The sequence below is a fragment of the Necator americanus genome, chromosome V, assembly GCF_031761385.1.
Source record: "Necator americanus strain Aroian chromosome V, whole genome shotgun sequence".
NCBI classification, from domain to species: domain Eukaryota; kingdom Metazoa; phylum Nematoda; class Chromadorea; order Rhabditida; family Ancylostomatidae; genus Necator; species Necator americanus.
In genome coordinates this window covers 16,234,197-16,254,161 of record NC_087375.1, presented here as the reverse complement: position 1 = coordinate 16,254,161, position 19,965 = coordinate 16,234,197, and the positions used below count along the sequence as shown (strand labels likewise).

Genomic DNA, 19,965 nt, shown 5'->3' with positions numbered 1-19,965 from the left:
ACACCTATATCGAACACAATCGGAGCCCTCGCAACCATACGTCTATTCGTCGCCCTGAACTGCCAGTGACACGGGACTGAACTTCAGTCAGCTTGACTAGACTACTGCTACTCTAAAGCAGGTATCGGCGACGGCAATCGTCTGTCTCATCTTTAAAAGCGCCCCAATTTCATCGCCGCTTCCACGTTTAAGAGGAATAGTTGACGCGATCGCCTCAAAAGGAAAGAAACAACTCCCAATACCTCAAGAACAGTGCAAGCCTAAGACGACTACTCTCAAACTTTGGTTCAGTTACAATCCGACAGGGAACATCTCCTTGTCGGATATCAGTCGCATTCGATTCCGACCACCGCGCAATTCTCAGCTTCATGGTGCTGCTCCAGATTAATAGCTATGGAGCTGCATTAATTTAAGCGCTACCGATTCTAATGGGACCAACAATCGTCAAATTGCACTTGCACTTGCAGCGTAATAGAAATATGAGAGGTCTTCACTTCTCTTCAACATCAATTCATAATCATTCCAATTCCATCAACGTTCTCCAGATTCAGTTGGGATCAGCACAGTAATAATCATGTGTTAAATAGTAAGTAATAATAAGTAATGATCCTGAGTTGCTCGAAACTAGAGCTGTGCAGAACAAAGGATGCAAGTGATGTACATGTTCGTGTTAACTTTTCAAACTGATCTGTACCCTCTGCAAACGACTAAGCATTATTATTCACCTGCTCGATTTTCCGTCGACGTAAACACTCCTGTGGAGTCTTCTTGTACACCCTGGTAGAGCATCGTAGGGATTTGCATCGACGGTTCATCTTTATCTTTGGTAAAGTAGAGATACAGCAGGAATAACGACGAAAATACCGCGAATAAGCTCCAAAAGACAAACAAGGGCTATTAGTGCTGCACGATTATGGCAGCAAAGACATGTGGTTTGCGCAAGGCACGGGATGGATTTTTCTTTCTTTTTGTGTGTGCAACACCTACATTGGCCTTTGCACGGATATTCATCGAGATCAAGTGCTCTGGAGAGTACTATGCATAGAATTTCACACCTTTTCTTCGTTTACTGCTATTGTGGCCACGCTGTTTGGACAGCACTTGGCGGGAGTGACGGGAATTCGATCCTCACATCTCGAGCATCCACTAATCTTTATGCAATTTTATTATAATTGAATTTGAATAAAGCACTTATCTATATATAGAATGAGAATATCAATCAAACTAGAAGTCTGCATCGAAGGACAAACTCAACCTACGGATCATCACATAATAAGCACTGGCTATCAAGAAGAGTCAAACTATGAATTCGAAGAATTGGTAAACAGGGACTTGAGGATGAGAGAGAGAAAGAAGGAAAAGAAATTAATTTTTCAGTAGATATAGCTAATTGATTAGAACTTATGATTGATTAGTACACATGGAAATGCCTCCTAAAATGAATGAGTTGGAGTGGGAATCACAATGAGAGTAACACTTTCTGGCAATCATGAGAAGGAACTCAAAACCCACAATCAATTAATAATGGCGTGAAACTCAACTATAGAGATGTTTTGACGCTCCTTTTCTGTTTCGCTGATTATTTTCAGAGCTAATGCAGCAAAAATCCGGCATAATCATATTTCCGAATCACAAAAGCAGCGAGACAAATCAAGATCGCCGTTCAAAGGCACTGGCTGAAAGACTCAAACTACCACAAAAGAGAGCAAAGGAAGTGGTTGTCATATCTAGCAACCGTTCCAATTATTAAAAGTTTCGATAAGAAATTAGAGAGGAAACAGTGTTATTCTCCATTCTTTCAGTGATAAAAATGGCCAACAGTAGAGGCTGGAAGCCTCGAAATTACAAAGCAGCGAAGTGTGAATCACATCGAACCCCTTACAGGAAACCATCCATTTCGGATTCCACTGCAAACGCCTTTTCCACGTAATCGTCTATAGTGAATAGAGGCTTCTTTACGAAAATAGGAGCAGCAATCTCCTAAAAGTATGAGACTCATTTTTCTATGGGAGAGAGTGAGGATAGAATACAAGTCTTAGTGAACTAATATTTGTCTTTTGTGAAAATATTAACGCCAGCCCTAAAAACAATATGCTTCGGATATCCTTGAATTTTTGACAAGGACTTTTATCAGGAATACATAAGCGTTGCAGTTCCTACCACCTTAACTTGCAGAACGCTAGATTGGATGTCGAGTAGTGCTGGGATTTCTCTTCCGAAAAAAAAATCAAACGCTCACAATTTTTCAGCGCTTACAAATAGAATACTAATGGATTGTTATTACCTTCACCACCTTCCGGTTTTCATGATCCGGTCCGATTTCAAAGCTGAATGTGCGGAATGCCTCTATATGCGAAGTACATCGTGTAAATCTAAACAACTCGGTTAAACGGTTAGCTTGGAGATCTCTTTTCGATCATCTTCAACAAAACTAAAAGCGCAACGAGTTGGACTCTAGCGTCCCAGCAAGAAATAAGCAAGAACATTTCTGCAAACGGAGTGAGCTTGCTCAGTGCAGACGAGGAAATACCGCAATGCTCAATTCGGGTGAAAAAATCTTTGCAAAAAGGGTTGTCTTTCTTAATGCGGACAATAAAAGGTTGTAAAAAAAACCTTTGAATAAATCTGTTAATACTGTTTTAGAGGTTACTATGACGAAAGGTGGACGAGATAAAAATGCTAAACTACTTATAGTCGGGTCAAAACAACATCAAATAGGTACAGTTGCGTAATCAGTGGTGCGATGGAGGTAGCTGTCAAGATCAAAGGGGAAAATCACGAACAGTAGCAATAAGTGGGGCCCTCGACCCTAACAGCCCCGTTCCGCTAGGCCACTTCGAGCGTAGCAGCTTATGCAATTGCACCGAGCTTCATGCCCTTCTAACCCGACTACATACCCGATTACTCGCTGGCTAAACGTGAGCAAAGTGCATAAAAGTGACGACGTAACGTCTAAAAAAATAAGAGTGAAGCAACAAAGAAAAAAGAACATAAACGTCGCGGCATTACTGGAGGATGAACCTCAACCAACCTTAACCTCCTCCCTGGTGGAATATAGATAATATCTCCTCGACCGACATTGCGACTATCCAATGTGTCTAAATTGACGAAGGATTGAGCCTGCAAGAAGGCAAAATAATTTAACGCGTCAGAAAACGGGCAGAAAATCAAAAAGAAAGGAAACGGAGTGTTAGAGGTACGGTAGCAGTGTTGATCCTATCATTACAGGCAAGAGTAGCCGGTTGTCATCTACTTACATTGTGCTCGCTGATTCTTGAAGTAGTATGCAAAAACGAATCTTTTGCTTTAAAGTTTGAAAAACAAAATACATTAGTAAATAAACATCAGATGCAACTGATATCCTGTTTCTTTGTCTATAATGTGCCTTACATTATTTACTTCTGGCAACTGTGCTCAGAAAACGAATATCAGTTCAAAATCAGAATTCCATCCTCGTACAAGTCCGAAAGTTCAGCTCTCACTCCGCATGTGATGTTCCGTAATCTCTAAGAGCCGTTTTTGTGCTGACGCATCTCAACATCGATTATCAAGACGTCACTGCCAAAATAGGCTCTCCTCTGGTTAGCAATCTTAGCTCTCCAAGTGATACCGTAGCTAAAGCTCGAAGCTATAGTCGCGTCAAAACGACATGAAGCAAGGTGCACTTGCGTACACGCTCGAAACTGCGCGTAGGAGGCAGCAGTTGCAACCGAGGTGGGACTATCGCAAACTGTAGCGATGGGTGGTGCCAGCAAAGGTTCCAGTACGTTCCTAACCGCTACTCCCCACCGCACAGCCTCGAGAGAAGCCGCGCACGCAACTGTACGTGCTCCATGTCGTTTTGACCTGCTATAACAGTGTACATATACAGATGGAGATGAAAGTGTCTCAACTAAGTCAACGTGATGCCCTTTCAAAAGAGACAGGTTGAAGAGAGAAGAATGTGCCCACCACGTAGTAAGTTTACGTTGCTTCAGACAGCCGGATTTACCGATATTACATTCATACTTAAATATTTCACAGCCATAAATTATGTCCTTTATTAACGCTATCTATTAAGGTCGGAGTGTTGTCGTAGGACGTCTGGAAATAACGTCTAGAATTATTTAGCGCTAACACACTGGAGCTCACCTAGAAACTGGCCCACAATGGTCAAATATATAAATCGCATAGCTTGTACCGGAAGTATCTCAAAACCTCCGGCCAACAAAAGCTGGGATCCGTATCCGTCATCTCAGAAGTGGAAAGTAGGAGGAAAATGCACGGTCTTAATCTGTTTGAAAGTGGTGTAGAGCACCAGTGTGTCACATTGTGCGCTTTCATTCCGTCAATTCTATAGGTGTTCCTTCGTTACGTAAACTGATACTTCCTGATTGACTAATTTCCCGGATCTGAAGGACACTTTTTGCATTTTGGCTGTGATAGTTGCAAGCTACAATCTGAACACTGCCTACGAATAGAGAGACTCCTGTAAAAAATCCTCCGAAGAATTGTGATGGCACACCTCAGCGGGATGCCTATACGTATTTAACTCACCTTAGATACACTGCTACTCGGTCCGTCGACTTCTTCAAGAACTGCCGATCCTTCTACAATAACCATGATAGACGCACAATCCAATACAGGTAGAAATGTTTGTTGGGCGATCTGGGTCACCTTTAAAATAGAATACTCTTAATTATGGATCTTGTTACTCGACAATATTACTCTACGATAACATTGCTTAGTTGGGTAACGACATGAAGCACGAACAGTTGCGTGAGCAGCTGCGCTCGGAAGCGGTGTGGTGGAAGCAGCAGTTGGAATCGAGGTGGGACCATGGCTTATTGCAGAGATGGGGGCGGTAGCGACGGTCCTTACACGACCCCAACCGCCACGCTCCAGCGCGCGGCTTCGAGCGCAGCCGCTTGCACAACTGTACGTGCTCCACGTCGTTTTGACCCGACTGTAACTACAACAATGAAACAGATCGGGAACTAAACTTCCTGAAATCTAGTAGGATCAAAACGACGTGAAGCACGTACGCATTAGCGTACGCGACTTCTTTGGAACGTAGCAATTATGAGCGTGCTGGGACCCTTGCTGGCACCCCCTGCTGTTTCGCTGCTTCCCACCTGTTTGATCCCCGACTATTTCATGTATGAAATTCAAACTTACCCGTATTCTATGCAGCTGGAAGTCTTTACAGTCCGGTGAATACTCCTCCACTCCTGGGTAATCAGTCAGAGGAATCGCAGGGACGAGGTACTCCTCAGGAGGAGTCATACGATAGTTCAGCACCTGATAGTGATAAAATTTACTTATGGAAATGAGTGCAAGTAAATCAGTGGCTTACTTCACATAAGGCTTCTCTGTCTATGAACTTCGGTGTCATTGCAGCTCGGATGGTATTGTTGGAACAGCCAACACACTCCACACATTCTGAAGTTCTCTATTTTAGTTCAATACAAAAAAAGATAGTCACATCAAAAATTACCTCCGCTGAGATAAGCGTGCAATTCCTCAGCTGCGTAGTAGCAACACTCTCCAGGCTTCAGGATCATATGGTTCAGAAGCAACGGCGAAAAGATGCCAACGTCTCTGGGGAAGTCCTCGTACATCTTCTGTATAACCGCAACGGTACCTTCACTGAGCCAACCACGTACTGCAAATAGATAAACGGAAATCCTCAGGAGCATTCATCGAATTTACAAATCACTAGAAGGCATTGTTTGCCGCATACAGTCCCCAAGAGATATTCTATCCCGCAGGACGTTGCATTGTAGTTAATCCCCGTGGAGACACGATCATGCTATATAATAACGCATTTAGTCCGTTTGTTTGTTTGTTTGTTTGTTTTTCTGTGTGTCACGAAAATACTCCATAATGATGCACTGATGGGGTGCCGAACCATCGCCATGCACCTTAGACGAGCACAGTTCCTTTCCACCACTGTCCACAGATATGTTCATGTGCTGGCTTTGATAGGCCAAGTTAGTTTCTGTCATACGAATGTAAATATACTTTTATGTGAATGTATACTTCCAAATTTGCAAACTATCATGCTAATCAATAACGGGCTTTTTCTGTGACGTGTGTGCGTCTGTGTATGCGTGTGTCTCAGTCGAGAAATTCCACAAAGTGAGGGAGACGGATACCATGGCGTCGATTTGGTGCGCTGGAGCCCCAACCCGGTAAAGTTGGGTGAGACGGGTCCTACGGCGTCGAATTCGTGCCCCAGGGCAGAAAGCCATTAAGTGGGGTGAGACGGGTCCCACTGCGTCGGATTGGTGAGCGGGAACCTTAACGGTAGATTGGGTTCCTACGACTCATTCGCGTATCTACCTTCAAGCACATTTCCCTGGTGCTGCTAACATCCCTGCTTCAAAAAGTGGAAACACACGCCTGAACGGCTCCTTAGATACAGCACAAGTTCACACACGTTCTCGTGGTCGAAGAAGAGTTTTATCTTCGTCACCACGGTGATGATGATCACGCCATTACATGTTAGCACAGCATTCTTTGCCAATAGTTGAGAACGGAGGACACTCATGCTTCGAGTAATGTTTCCGAATTGCGGAGGTTTCAGAGAAACATAGATGTAAAATCAAGTTTGATTGTTCTTCAAATATAGTACTGACGCGTTTAGGGGGCAAATCATGAAATCTCTCATCGAAGAAAGGGTTGATAAAAAAAACAATAATAATTTTACAAAAAAAGCCACTACTGTTATTTCTTATTGATCGGTGTAGGCGAGCGTAGCGAACACTACAAAAAAATTGAAGTCCGGCTTTAGCCGGACGTTCAGACTTGTGATAATATAAAGGCGGAGTCCAACAAGCTGTGCAAGCCACGTTTCGGCAGGCATGGAGCGTAGGGCGGTTGTGATACTGCCACCAGAAGAATGTACACTCTGCCTGAGACTAAAATACAAGAGAAATGCTATGCGCACACGTATTTTCACGCAAGGCCCAGTACAGTCAGCTAGATACAGCTGCGTAAGCATCTGTCCAATCGGGAGGGAGCGATGAGTGTTGCCAGCGTTGGTACTTCTTCGATCCAATAGCTACGCTCCACCGCACCGCTTCGAGCGCAGGCGCTTACGCAACTGCATCGAGTTTTAGGTCGTTTTGCCTGATGTAGCAGAAATTCTCAAGTTGTCTTACTAGATCGGCTGAGAAAGTAGTCCAGTCATTTTTTTTAAAATTTTCTCTTTTCTTTTGAAAAATCCAGTAACTGGCAGAGAGGCCTCCAGATTCCTCTCGTCTAGCAATCCGTTTTCACCATTTTTTGGAAGAGAAGCAGAAATAACTGACAGAGTAGTTCTGAAATCTCCTTACTTCCGCTACGGAGGGAATCCATTAACTGATCCACGTATTCGCAAACAAGATCTGAGTGGCTGCGAGCTTTCTCCATCATCTCTCTCAAACAGATTAGTTTACGTATTGCTACCGAGTCCGGCGGTAGATCTACGCTCTGGTGACGAACCCAAAACAAACTGCCAGTGCTTGTCGACATTTCAAGGAACGCGGATTACTCTCCTTGTTGACCACTGACTTCAGTGCATCGCAGTTATGAATACCCATTACAGTTCGGAACGATGGGAACGCTGGAAGAGACACCTTCACGTGTTGATTCCGGAAATATGTTCAAAATCGTGTCTCACCCTCAATGTTTGCTAAGATTTGCTCTGCTGGTCTGAAACCGCACAGAAGTTCGAACTGAGTAAGTGCATAAGCGAGTTCCGGTTTGTGATGTCGATCTGGATAGTGAATTGGGTCTCGCTCGTGAAGACGGGCTGCCTGTTCCTGAAGTTCAAACGGTATTTTGATATGAGAGAAGTTCTAGTTTCGTTTGAGTTCTAAGTTTCGTGGTTTTGTTCCTTCTTTTCTAAAGACAACACGAATTTTTCCTTTCCGTTTTTTTCTAAGTTTATTACATGAATTACACTCAGCTGAAAGCTATCTTGCTTGAAGTTTAGTTGTGAATTCGGATGCATACGTAAACGAAGGTATACTACTAGAGTCACAAGGGCGCAACTGTTTACGCAACTGCAACTCAAATCAGTTCGTTTTGGCCAGAGCCAGCTACGAGTCCGTTCAGCTTCTGTTTCATCTGTTTGCTACACATCCCGCTAACACTACTGCAATCGATTGGGCACGGTATCGGGTTGAGCATGTTTGGGACAGATGTATATGGCTTCCTCTACAACACTTAGGAATAACGGCTGGTTATTTTTGACAACGTTTCGCCGCGTTGGAGCGTTGGAGAACGGTCGGCGCCGCGAAAAAAAATGACCTTCACGAGAGAAAAAGGAAAGTTAATAAGGAAAGAAAACAAACACTCAAACAAACACCTCCATACCTTTGTCGGATGAACTTGCAGGCTCAACGATCGAGCAATTGACATGACTTTCATGATGAATGGTAGGTGAATGTCGTCTTTCCAGTTGTTATTACTCAAGTAACTGGCTGAATGACTTTTGGCGATGAAAGATGATAATCGAGTGGAGGAGTCGGATAGCACGGCAGGTCCATCAGGATGAGTGCCCATCCATAACTTTAAAAAATTCGTATCTATCTTGAACGACATTTTCTCAGTACAGAAAGTCTTTTTATTGCCAAGAGAGGATCAAAACACGCTAGCTCGTTTTTCTCTGGAATCTTTTTGTGCGACCACTTCACAGATCGCGGTCATTCTTCGGGGACAGGGTTCTTAGTAAATAGTGCGCCTGTCTTTTGGCAACAGAATCAATAACAGGTACTTTTAGGTCCCTAGGAAAAGTGTGGGTCTGAGGGTCGGAGTTACTTCAGTAATGAATCGACTTGCCGCGAAGGTTCACCACTCGGGGCATGAGGCTAATTTCACATTCAATGCATATCAAGAGATCAAGGATTTTTCCTGTCTTTTTTTTACTCCGTGCATCATCATCTCAACAAAAGTGCAGCTAAATTCTCCTATGAAAGCAATATCATTGCAGGTGTAGTAGGGCCAAGCGAGATGAAGCACGGTGCAGATGCGCAAGCGGTTACGCTCAAAGTGGCGCGGTGGAGAAAGCGGCTGGAATCGCGGTGGGGCCACCGCGAACTTCAGCCAAGTATGGTGCAAGCGAGGATCTCGATTCTAACCGCTGCGCCCCATCGCACCGCTTCAAGCGCAGCACGTCTCGCGAACGAGTTCTGCTTCTGCAATATTGATTTTTGTTAGTAAGAAGACAAGGAACAACAAAAAAAAAAAAATACCTCCGCATAAGTCTCGTCTTCGTTCACCTCAAAATTCCTGTGTCCGGCTGCAAAAAGTCGTGCCACTTCACTTTCGCTTCCCTTCTTTCCCCATTTATACTTCTTCACATGACACTCGAGTCGCTGCATCGCCAACTAGGCACAAGCAACTGGAAAATACCCGTTCACTAATAAGCTAAGCATAAGCTTAATAAACTTGACGTTTCAAAAATCCTTGAAAAGAGTTAAAGTGAAGTAAAATATACAAGAGTTTATGAAGACAAGGGATTTGGAAAAACAGACAAAAAGTGGTAGAGGGATTTGAAATCACATCAGGAGTACTTCCTGAGATTTCATGCATCTTCACAACTTTCGCATAATGGCCGATACAAAATACGAAATGTACGACAAATGTGTGACACAAGAAAATGCGGATGACCTTGAATCAGTTGCCGTAACAGTTAATACAGCTTTCAGAAAACAACTTGTTATAGCCCCTCAAAATACTACTGAGAGATGGAGTAATTTAGCAGTCTACCTACATACGGTACCTACATAATTCGCACCCATTCATTACTGCTCTTAGTTTAAATGAATAGCTGCCTAGCGGTCCACTCAGTTAGTCAAGGGTTGGTTCAGAGCTCTCTCTGGCACACGGACAGTGAGCAGGGATCAAAAGCACTGCATTCCCGAGTGGAATTCACTGTTTTGAGCAACAGGGGGTGATGACAGAGTCTGAGGTGGCGGCAAAGCGTGTCCTTCTCTGAAGCTATTTGGGCTCATTGAGTTGAGACCGAAGATATGGCTATCCACTGCCTCTAGGCTGACGACTGTTTCTGCTTTTGACTTTTACTCAAATCTGAGAGGTGTGGAGGGTTCTGTCACCTGGTGTGAAGCTTGGAATTTTGTAGAGGAACGCTCCCATTACGAGTTAGAGTTTTTCCCATCTTACGCGATGATAGAATTTCATACTCATGTCAAGCGTATATTCTCATTGTTACATGAGAACAATACGATGGTTTTCATCAAATAAATGAATGCCCATGTTAATCGAAAGCATTGTACCCTCTCTGGCCCAGGGTAACCATTACGTTTCTTTTGTTCTGCGGATTGGGTAAGCGTGGCGAGGATTTCACTCTCCTTACTAGACGCATTGCCGAAAAGAAGCAAAATGACGACCGATAGTTCCTCTCCAAAAAGAAGTATTATAAAGAGAGTATGTGAAGCAACCCAAACGCTTTGCTCTGCAGGTAGCTCTTGCAGCTAGTAACTAACAGAATTTTAAAGAAAAAAGCCGACTTCAGATATGATTTCTTAAAATACTTTGTTTCTGGAGCAGCTGGCATCTCACTGAAGTGTCTCAACTGAGATGCTCCTCAGCAAGCTAGGTTTAACTCACCATAACTCAGCTGGCCTTTAGTCTTCACTAACTCATTTTTTTTACCCTTCGCTATTCTTTTTTTTTTGCAACAAGCAGGGCAATTTTCAAGTCTGAACACCTTGTGTTCCAAACTAGATTCCAAGAGTGTCCAGTTCTGCAAAAACTACACATATATTTTCAATTGTTTGGCAAGTTTGCGCACAGAAGTTCAGTCGATTCGAAAGACTTGCAGGTGTGAATTGATAATTTTATGCCTAGCTTTGAATCTAATCTCTGAACACTCAATTGCAGAACTTTCAGATTTTATATTCCTCGACTGAGCACCCACGATTAAAAATCGGCAGAAATGTTCCGCACAACTAGAAATTTTTAAGAATTCACAATAAACTGTGCTTTTTCTTTTCCTAAAAAGTGTTCGTCACCTTCTAAATTCTCAGTATCACAGCTGCAGACTTTCTGCGTATCCAATAATCTTTGTATCTAAGAAATATCTAGAAAATATATGTACTCTTTGAACTAGAAAATAATTTATAGTTTTATTGTTGAGAAACTTCTGAGGTTGAGAACTTTGGGAGAGGAAGAATAGTAACAGAGAAGCACTAGATATCCCAGAAACCTCAGTTCGATAAATGTACTTACCCCCTCCCAGTAGTTGAAGATTCATAGAGAGTGCAATGAGGGTTAAAAATCGGTGAAGAGAACAACGAAACAGTGGTGACCGCTTGGACTTTGCCGGATTTCTTCTGAATAAATATACGAGAAATCTTCCAGATTACTTACACATTTTTGAAAAACAATCGAATCAAATGCATATGCATCAATCTTGCTCACTGCTCTTTATCGTTGCAAAACGTTACGTAGAAACTACTAGTCATAAATTTATTTAAGCGTAATTATTTGCGGAAGAACAGATATGTCAAGAAGTTACGAACAGAAATTTGACCTAAAATAAATGCAGTCGGAAAGTAGCATTTCTTCATAGTGCAGAGAAAGACGGATGGCCTATTACGGTCAATTTTTGAAAAAGGAAGCTCGTATTGGAAAAGTGTGTGAAAATACTGAAGACAGCAAAAATCAGGAAGTTGCAGAGAATTTCTGAAAAGTGAAGCTATGAAAGCCCCACACTTGATTAAAGCTATGTTGAGTGGATGAGCAGGCAGAATCATTCCGTTAACAGTAGACGATCATCTCTGAATTTTTTCTTTTCTGTTACAAAATATATTTTTTTCACATGTGTATTTAATAAGAAATAGTAATAGGGCCATACGGTAGTGGCTATAGGCAGCAAAATCATCAATCACAAAGTTTGTATCATTATTTGAAAGACATTTCCTTTAAAACACTCAATTCCAATTTTTCCTCTTTTTTTGGATTGTTTTTCTAAGTACATCTACCGTAAGTGTTGGAATGGGAAGGGCAGGTAGAAAAGTATAAAAAAAGCTTTTCAAAGGTGAAAAAGATTCGTAGAGAATGCTGCAACAGAGAGGTCTCTTTATAGGCTCCAGTTTCTCCTCTATGCTAGAACAAAAAAAATTCGTCGATCAAGTTAAACGAAACATGGTCTCTCTTACGTACAACTGAGGAGGGACTTTTATATAAGCCTGATGGCCACTGGGCAGTTTAATGAATGTCCTGGCGTCGGCAGAAATTGTGAACGTAGTGCAAACATCTTGAAATAAAATAGCATCAACGAAACTCATGTATTCAGTGTCGAAGGAGAAAAAATGTACGAAAGGATAATGATCTATCCCAGAACCCCAACGTAGACCTGAAACAATACGAATGAGGTATGGTATATCACATCGATGTACCTTTCGAGAAATCGCGCATGAAATGATCGACGACTGGCGCAAAACTGGGTCAAACGACGCGCGTTCCAAAGGAAAGAGGTGGTGGTTGTGGCGGCGGTGGATGCTTGACATTGTGGAGCTGCATAATTATAAATAAATTTCATAAATTTCATGGAGATGTAGAAAGTATTGTCTTCTTTTTATTTCGTTCCTAAACCCTACACGAAAACTAAGCAGTATTTTAAATCGTCTCCCAGAGTCGAAAGTAAAAAAGAAAGAAAGAAAAAGAAAGAAGAATAAAGAAAAAAAGAAAGCTTATTGAATGTGTAAGGGAACTAAGTGTTAAATTACAAGCAATGCTAAAGGGAAGCGAGAGAAACCAGACTGGACAGTTTTTTTTAGAGCATTAATTGGAAGTCGTCCTAGAATTGTCAGCGGTAAATGCGGAAATGAATAGAAATTAGAACGTGTTACGACTCTGCACGGTTCTTCTTGCGAACGAAAGCATGGAACACTGCGCATGCAACCAGGGTAAAACGAAGGGTAAAATTATCTTTTATATCTACCGATTCTACCAAGACTCTTCCATCATCTAGAAATACTCCATAATAGATGTGTAGAATATATTCTGCATACTTATATGTTAACGGTACAACTTCCACAGCAACAATAAATATATTCCATGTTTTCGCAATAAATACAACTTCTGTTTTTTTCTGGAAATGCTTCTCAAATCTATTCGGTTCGGCAAGGAAAAAAGATCTAGGATCTAAACCCATCCAATTCACTTTTAATTCACCAGAAAAATACAGTGATCTTTTTGGATAGCGAAGAACTGTTCAGAATTAATTATCAATTGGATTGCAAAGAGATAATTAGAAGCAGTTCCTAGTTTGTACAGCGCTCTTTCTAATTTCCACTGTTATAAGTGAGTAAAATAGCGGCTCAGCTTTCTTTGGATAACCTTTCTTGGAACTGCTACTTCACTTCTTATTGCTTTTGATGACTGAAGATAAGGAAGTTTCGAGCAATTTCATTGGAAAAGCCCAAACTTCTTAGAATGCACAAGGCAGTCTCGAGTGAATCAAAGAAAAAACAACCGAACGTGATGTTTAAATCGTTGTTTATTTCGTTCTGCTACGTTCGATAGAAAGGAGAATCCAGAAAACCAAATGAAACACGTTTCAGAAGAACAGTTGACGTAAGAATCACCATCATCACACAGGAGGGGAAAAGAAAAGCCGGATCAAAAGTTGCAATAAAGAAAGGAGTTAGGAGGATCTGTACTCAGACAATGATGACAATCGAAGTAGTTGATATGTGTGCATGGCAGAGCGAGAACGAATTGAGAGACATACAGGTTTGGTGAGCGAGCGACCGATTGAGAAGAAGGAAGGATTTATCAACTGATTTATCCGTGGTAGGCAACGCTGCTTCCACAGACTATAGACGGGATGATCGAAATTCCGAATGTGATGTCATTATTCCCCGAGTAAAGCCGAATTCTCCGAGAGATGAACGAGCAAACATGGAAACCAATTGGAGATTATATGCACTGGGTATGCTGCTCAGGTAGAACTTTGAGATCTCAGATAAACTTCGTGAGAGCTGTGCGCTGTTTAAAAAAGAATCCTAGAATTTCGCGTCTACTAGAATTCCAATGAAATCGACACAGTTCCCTCTTATTTCGTTGGTCTGGCATGTTTCACTCCTATTCCGATAAATTATTGTTAGTATGAAACAATTTTATCGCCTGCAGTTATTCATATTGATAGTATCTTATCTTTTGTCCGAATTCGCATGTTTTTATGGATAGCGCTGTTGAGAAAAATGGATGTATTATGGAAGCAAAAAAATAATATAATAAAAAATAAAAGTCGATGCTACTTTTGACCGATCGACAGTGCAGTTATTATCCACAACAGAAAAAGAAGAGGAAGAAATATGCTTAAATATTTCGTATCCTGTATTATTCCAACATTTGTTTTCTGTTTTTCATTTATCCCACGCCTGGTCCCATAAGAGGAACCCTCCGAATGGGTTTTCTTATTTCTGGAGATAGAGAATCACGTAACCTACCTACAAATCACGTACCTGGCTGAACACATACATTACAAAGCCCCTGCAAGTCGTTGTATAGACTACAAGTTCATTAACCTCAAACGTTTTTCTATTGAACACGAACGAGCTGGCACATCCCAGAGGGATTGATTGACGTCGTGCACTTTATACTTATCCTTTGAGGAGTAAGGCGATCTTCACCTTCGCAACGCAACACACGAATGTACCAGCACGTTCCTTTGCTGACACACTTGTGTGCCAAAGCCGAATTTGCGTTAGTGAGAACTTAGAGCACTAAACATTCAACTTTTTTTCCAGTGAGAACTTCAGTACATTCCGATATCATATCAGTGCGTAAATGATGGACCCATGTATCAAAGAGGAGATTCTCATGTTTTTAGTCCGCAATAGATAGCGAACTGCAACGATGAGTGACGTTAGCAAAGGTCCCCTTCGATCCCAACCCCTACGTCCCTCCACAGCGCTTTGAGCGCTGCATCAAGCTCCATCTCGTTTTGACTCCCCTATCTATCTGATTTTGCAGGGCAGTTGATTTCAGTTTCGACACCAGCAATTCCACCCGTTACAATCCGATCTAAAAATCGTGGTCTCCATGCCCATAGGTCAGATCATTCCGAAACAGATGTGCATGACCTATGGGTCTTGAAGCTGGTGAAGGCTTTGCAGGTGGTCTCTCCTTAATTCCTTTGATCAGAGGTAAGTTGGATTCTTGACAGAAATGACTTCTTTAACGATTATTCTTTTTGATAAAATATTGCAAAAAGAGAAAAAGCCTACATTAATTACACGGAGTCGCCCGAAAAGTTCTAAGATGGATCGTGCCTTAGTCGCTTAGTAGTGGTAGCTGTTAAGTGTCAGTTTATTTCTGCTTTTATTACTCACAATCATCACATAAATAAAATGGAAGAGTTTCGGCGCGCACACTTCCGCTATGAAATGGCCTAAAGAATTGTAAAAAAAGAGAAGTTGACCTTTGCAAAGTTCTTGCAGCATTATAATATACATAAAGGATGATTGACGTAGCATTTCATAAAAAGTTCGCAGTTTTCAGTACGGGAGTCGACGTAAAGTTTGGCGCACACTGAACGAAGGAACGTACACTATCGGAACAGGTTTGCAGGGAGAATTAAAAACGGTCGCGATCGATTTATAAACGATATCTTAACTTGAATATATTTATTAAAATTCTCTTTGTTAGTAACATATAACACGAAGCACATATGTAGGTCGACCTCATTCTAACCCTGGATTTCTCTGCAAATACTGAAAGGTTTTCAGCAGCTTATGCAATGAATGACGGAAAGATATTTCAAATCCATTGTTAATGTCTCGTGTGGAAACTGACAAATAATGTGAGACAGTATTTATATTATCTGCGCACTTCCTTGAGAAAGCGGTTCGTCAGCAGCGAGATCAGGATGTGAGGAAGTTCCGCATATCCTGACGTCTTTGGCCTAGCTACACAAATTCCCCAAGGCTGACCTTTCATCTCGGACTAGCTAAGAAAAACAACTTTATTCCTAAAATTTGCATCAGCTAGTTTTCCTTTTGCTCATGCAAATAGGAAAGTGTACCACGTTTGCGTGGTAGATGAATTTCCTCGCGATACGTGCAACGCTTCCAGGTGAAAGCCTACGAGGCATGGAGAACGCAATCTGACCATGATCTACTCGCCGCGCCAGCAGCATTTTTTCGTTTTCGAGATATGAACTAACGAATAACCCAGCTATGATGTGAGGTAGTTGATAAGTACATATTGAAGTAGTGTAAACACTCCACGAGGAAACAGAGGAATAGGACATCCATTACAGTTGTGAAGCTAATAATTTTTTCACAAGTTGGAAGATCTGTAGAAGCGTCTGCATCTAGTCAGTGTTGTGTCCTCTGCACAGGCAGAAGTGAAAGCATAAGTGCTTCATGAATAATAGCAATTATTTTTTAGTTCTTCTCCATCTATTACCAGCCGCGGAATGGTGTTCAGGAGCACTTCCGGAGACTGTGGACTCGGTATGGCAACCCGGATGCAAGAGAGTGTCATTGGGAGAAGCGAAACTGTCATAAGAGTAAGAACAACTCAGAAAAATAGGGATGAAAAGGTTTACTATAATATTTTTGGACGACATGCGCGATTAGTATCGAAACTAATAAAAAAAATTAGCAAGAAATTTGAGGAAAAAAAGTCTTTTAAAAGGTGAGATTCCCGTGTGGCAAAAGCGAATCTTTCACAAGGATAAGTCCGAATTATAGCGATAATGTGCAGAACAGGAGTATAGTACGGATATATGTATAGCATAATATCATTTCTATGATGTTCTGGGAAACGCATATCCGCTGGGCGTGGTCAGACAGTCCTTCTCCAGCAATACCCAGTCCTTCCCCTTAAAACCTGTAAAGAACAGTGTCGAGAGAAGAATTAGTAAGTAACAATAAAAACACACCATGGTAGTTCTAACACACGCTATTAGTTCACCTAAAAACATTTCTCTTCCATTCTCGCATCTAGCACCCCGCTATTCCTACCCATCTTTTGGATGGGTTGTATGTAACTACACAATATTTCGGTCGTTGGTTCCCCAATATCTATATCGTCATCCTTCCATTACATCTCATTAGTGAATATCCTATGAATGGTTGAAAACTTGTTTTGGTAGTGATGTAATAATGAGACGAGAACATATTTCCTTCCGGAGGTGTTGGCAATTGTACCAGCAACGACTAGCACGACGACATTCCAGACCATTGCTCGTTTTCGCAAACTAACTAATTTTTATCTGCTTGACTTCCGTTACAGTAGTCACGAACACGTTGTCAGCGGATGCACTTGTAATTATCAACAAATAAAGTTGTTTCATCGCCACAATGAAAGGATATTTGATGACGGATGATGTCGAAGGTTTTCAATAGATGGGCGACAAAAAAGATGTGCAACGATATCTCTAAAACTCCCAAAATTTCCTACGTACTTCAGCAGTCAATCCGAACGTTGCCGAAAAATTCGAAACAGTTCTCCGGCCAGAAAGTAGGCCATAAGCGGTCCCAGCGCAACAAACTAGCAGCACAAGTGGAAATAGAGATGCAAAAACAATAGTTGACAACCCGCTTAGCGTGGGAGAATGTCTTAGAAAGTGAAAGTGTTGCTTGACGGCTGTAAGCAGTAGTGAATGTTGCGGCGTAACCAGTTTTAGGAAGCATGCCAAGTGTTAAATGAAGCCCAATGCAAATCGACACAGCAGCACATACAGCGAAGGATGTTAGGATCTTCCCCACCACGACGAGGAAATGATGACACTGGGTGAATTGTACGTATGAACAGTGCAGGATGATGACTATCTTCAACTATCTGCGCGTACGATCTAGGTTGATCGGCGGACAGCGTCCCGCTTAACCCTACCATCCGCACATTCCACCTTGTCCCCACAGCAAGGTCCGATTTCAGTGCGCACATTAGTTTCACTCTTCGAAATCAATCGCCGACCAACGAGAGAAGACTGTCAATTTAAGTTTAGAAGTACACAAGAAGCGGGAGAGATTTTTTGTTCGACCTCTGCTTCGAATTCTCGCTTGATTTCCCAGACTGCAGCAAGGTGTGGCGTACTGGTGAACATTTCCGCTTACGGAGACGTACACCTTAGTGGTCGATGGGTCGAGACTGCACAGGGCCAACCAAGCCCTTCATACTCTGGTATTAATAAATCCACATCAAACTTGTCTGGGCATGTAGAGACTCTGACTTTAACGCCTGGCTCCAGTAAGCCGTTATGTAGGCGGTCTAAGCGTTCATAGACCTCAAACGAACACACAGCAAAAGGCTTCACCCCACAAATCTGGAGTGGTAGGGGTTTGGGATGGGATATGCCTATAAAGGGTCGTAGATTGTGGGGAAGAGGACGATTCCGTTCAGTTCTTCCTAATCTTTGTAAAAAAAAACGGCCCGGCTTCGAGCGTTCCGGGGTGCTGTTGTCAACGAAGAGTTGTATTGGAGCGCGCCAGCCTTGTGCACGTGCCAAATCTTCCGCGCACCCTCGCCCCCACAATCTACGACCTCGGATAAGCATAACCCACCTGAAACCCGTACCACCCCAAATCCGTGGGGTGATGCCTTTAAGAGATCCTGGGCAGAGGACGCTTGGGGCGTTGCAAAAGGTTGATTAGCGACAGCTCTGTGACCTTCATCCTTCCCCAGACTGAGGTGCTGAACGGCATACAGGGTAGTACTTGTAAGATTCCGCTCAAACCAAACTCCGTCAGATGAAAGTCTGTATTTCTAGGCGAGTAGCTATCATGCACTGCAACCAAAGACGAACTAGCTTGTTCAGACGAGTGACGGTTATTATCCTTAGTACTTGCTACCGTAATACTCTCCAATCCTTGAGATTATGCAATGTTGATCCGCGTTTATTTGTCTCGATCGCTTCCGAGGAAGGCGGTAGAAGCAGTGAACTGTGAGCATACCTGTGCTCGAAATAATTGCCTAAATTTTAAAACATCCGAGGACCTAACCATAAATTAAAGTCAGAATAAAGTCACTGGCGTATCAATCCAGATGGGATGCGCCAACGCATTTTACTGGAATTCGTAATGGTTGAGGTTTTTAGAACGCGTGTTGGCCTATGCACGGACTTGGGAGGGGGGGGGGGGGGGCGAGGATCAAGAGGATCAAATCAGTGTTCTTATCCTCCCAGACAAGTCTGGTACCAATTTACCGACCCGAAAGGGATGAATGGCTTGCTTTGCACTAGAGCGGTTCTGAACCCTCGACCGTGTGGCTACAACGAGGCCTCTAACCGACTGCGCCACACCACCTCTGAGCTAACCATATGACCCATTAATCAGTGGTGGCAGCAGTAACCTCTGTGCGCATATATTGCATTTTCTGCATTACTGGAAATGTAGGACATCATGCTTCAGGTACGTGAAGCACGGTGGAAAACATATGACCACATCGCTATCATGGATAGATATGGCAGCAGTAGGTCCGAGACTCCACAAACGATGATAAGGGCGCTGTAGAACTCGAGGACTGCAGCAAAATCCAACAGGAAGCCGATAACATTTCATAGTTTCATATTTTGGAGCGGATTACTTTTCCTGCTAATTATAGGTCAGTAATCACTAGCTAAGCAAATTTCATTCACTGAGATCATGAGCTGGTAGTCTTTGTTTACATCTCTATTTCAAAACAAAAAGAGTTCAAGAACTCCTTAACGCAGTCGATCTAACATAGTTGACAGGAACTCAGCAGTCTCCATTCGACCTTCGTTTTACACAGGACAGCTGTTGAAATTCAGTAATTCGGAGCAATCAACCACCTTCGCAGCAGGCAGCAACATTTCTTAACTCTGAAAACTGTGCTGAACGTTACAAATAGGAGAAAAGTTTATCCATAGGTAACGTTAGCTGGATACAAATTTGTCCACTCAAAAATCAAGAGTGAATTATATAGATTGGATTAGAATGCAGCTCAATTGAATTAATATCAGCAAATATGAATGTACGAATCATACAGAGGTAA

At 42.3% G+C, this 19,965-nt stretch overlaps 1 protein-coding gene across 1 annotated transcript; it reads right to left on the bottom strand.

The window, feature by feature from the left end:
- Positions 1 to 1,878: 1,878 nt before the first annotated feature.
- RB195_014052 (uncharacterized protein) lies at positions 1,879 to 9,350 on the bottom strand (the record flags this gene model as incomplete). The annotated part of the gene is made up of 12 exons (XM_064204151.1): positions 1,879 to 1,980; positions 2,285 to 2,372; positions 3,032 to 3,120; positions 4,537 to 4,656; positions 5,158 to 5,280; positions 5,336 to 5,421; positions 5,477 to 5,644; positions 7,320 to 7,402; positions 7,468 to 7,588; positions 7,646 to 7,787; positions 8,344 to 8,538; positions 9,222 to 9,350. The coding sequence occupies 12 exons, from the start codon at positions 9,348 to 9,350 to the stop codon at positions 1,879 to 1,881; spliced, it is 1,446 nt and encodes a 481-aa protein (XP_064060032.1).
- Between the last annotated feature and the right edge of the window lie 10,615 nt (positions 9,351 to 19,965).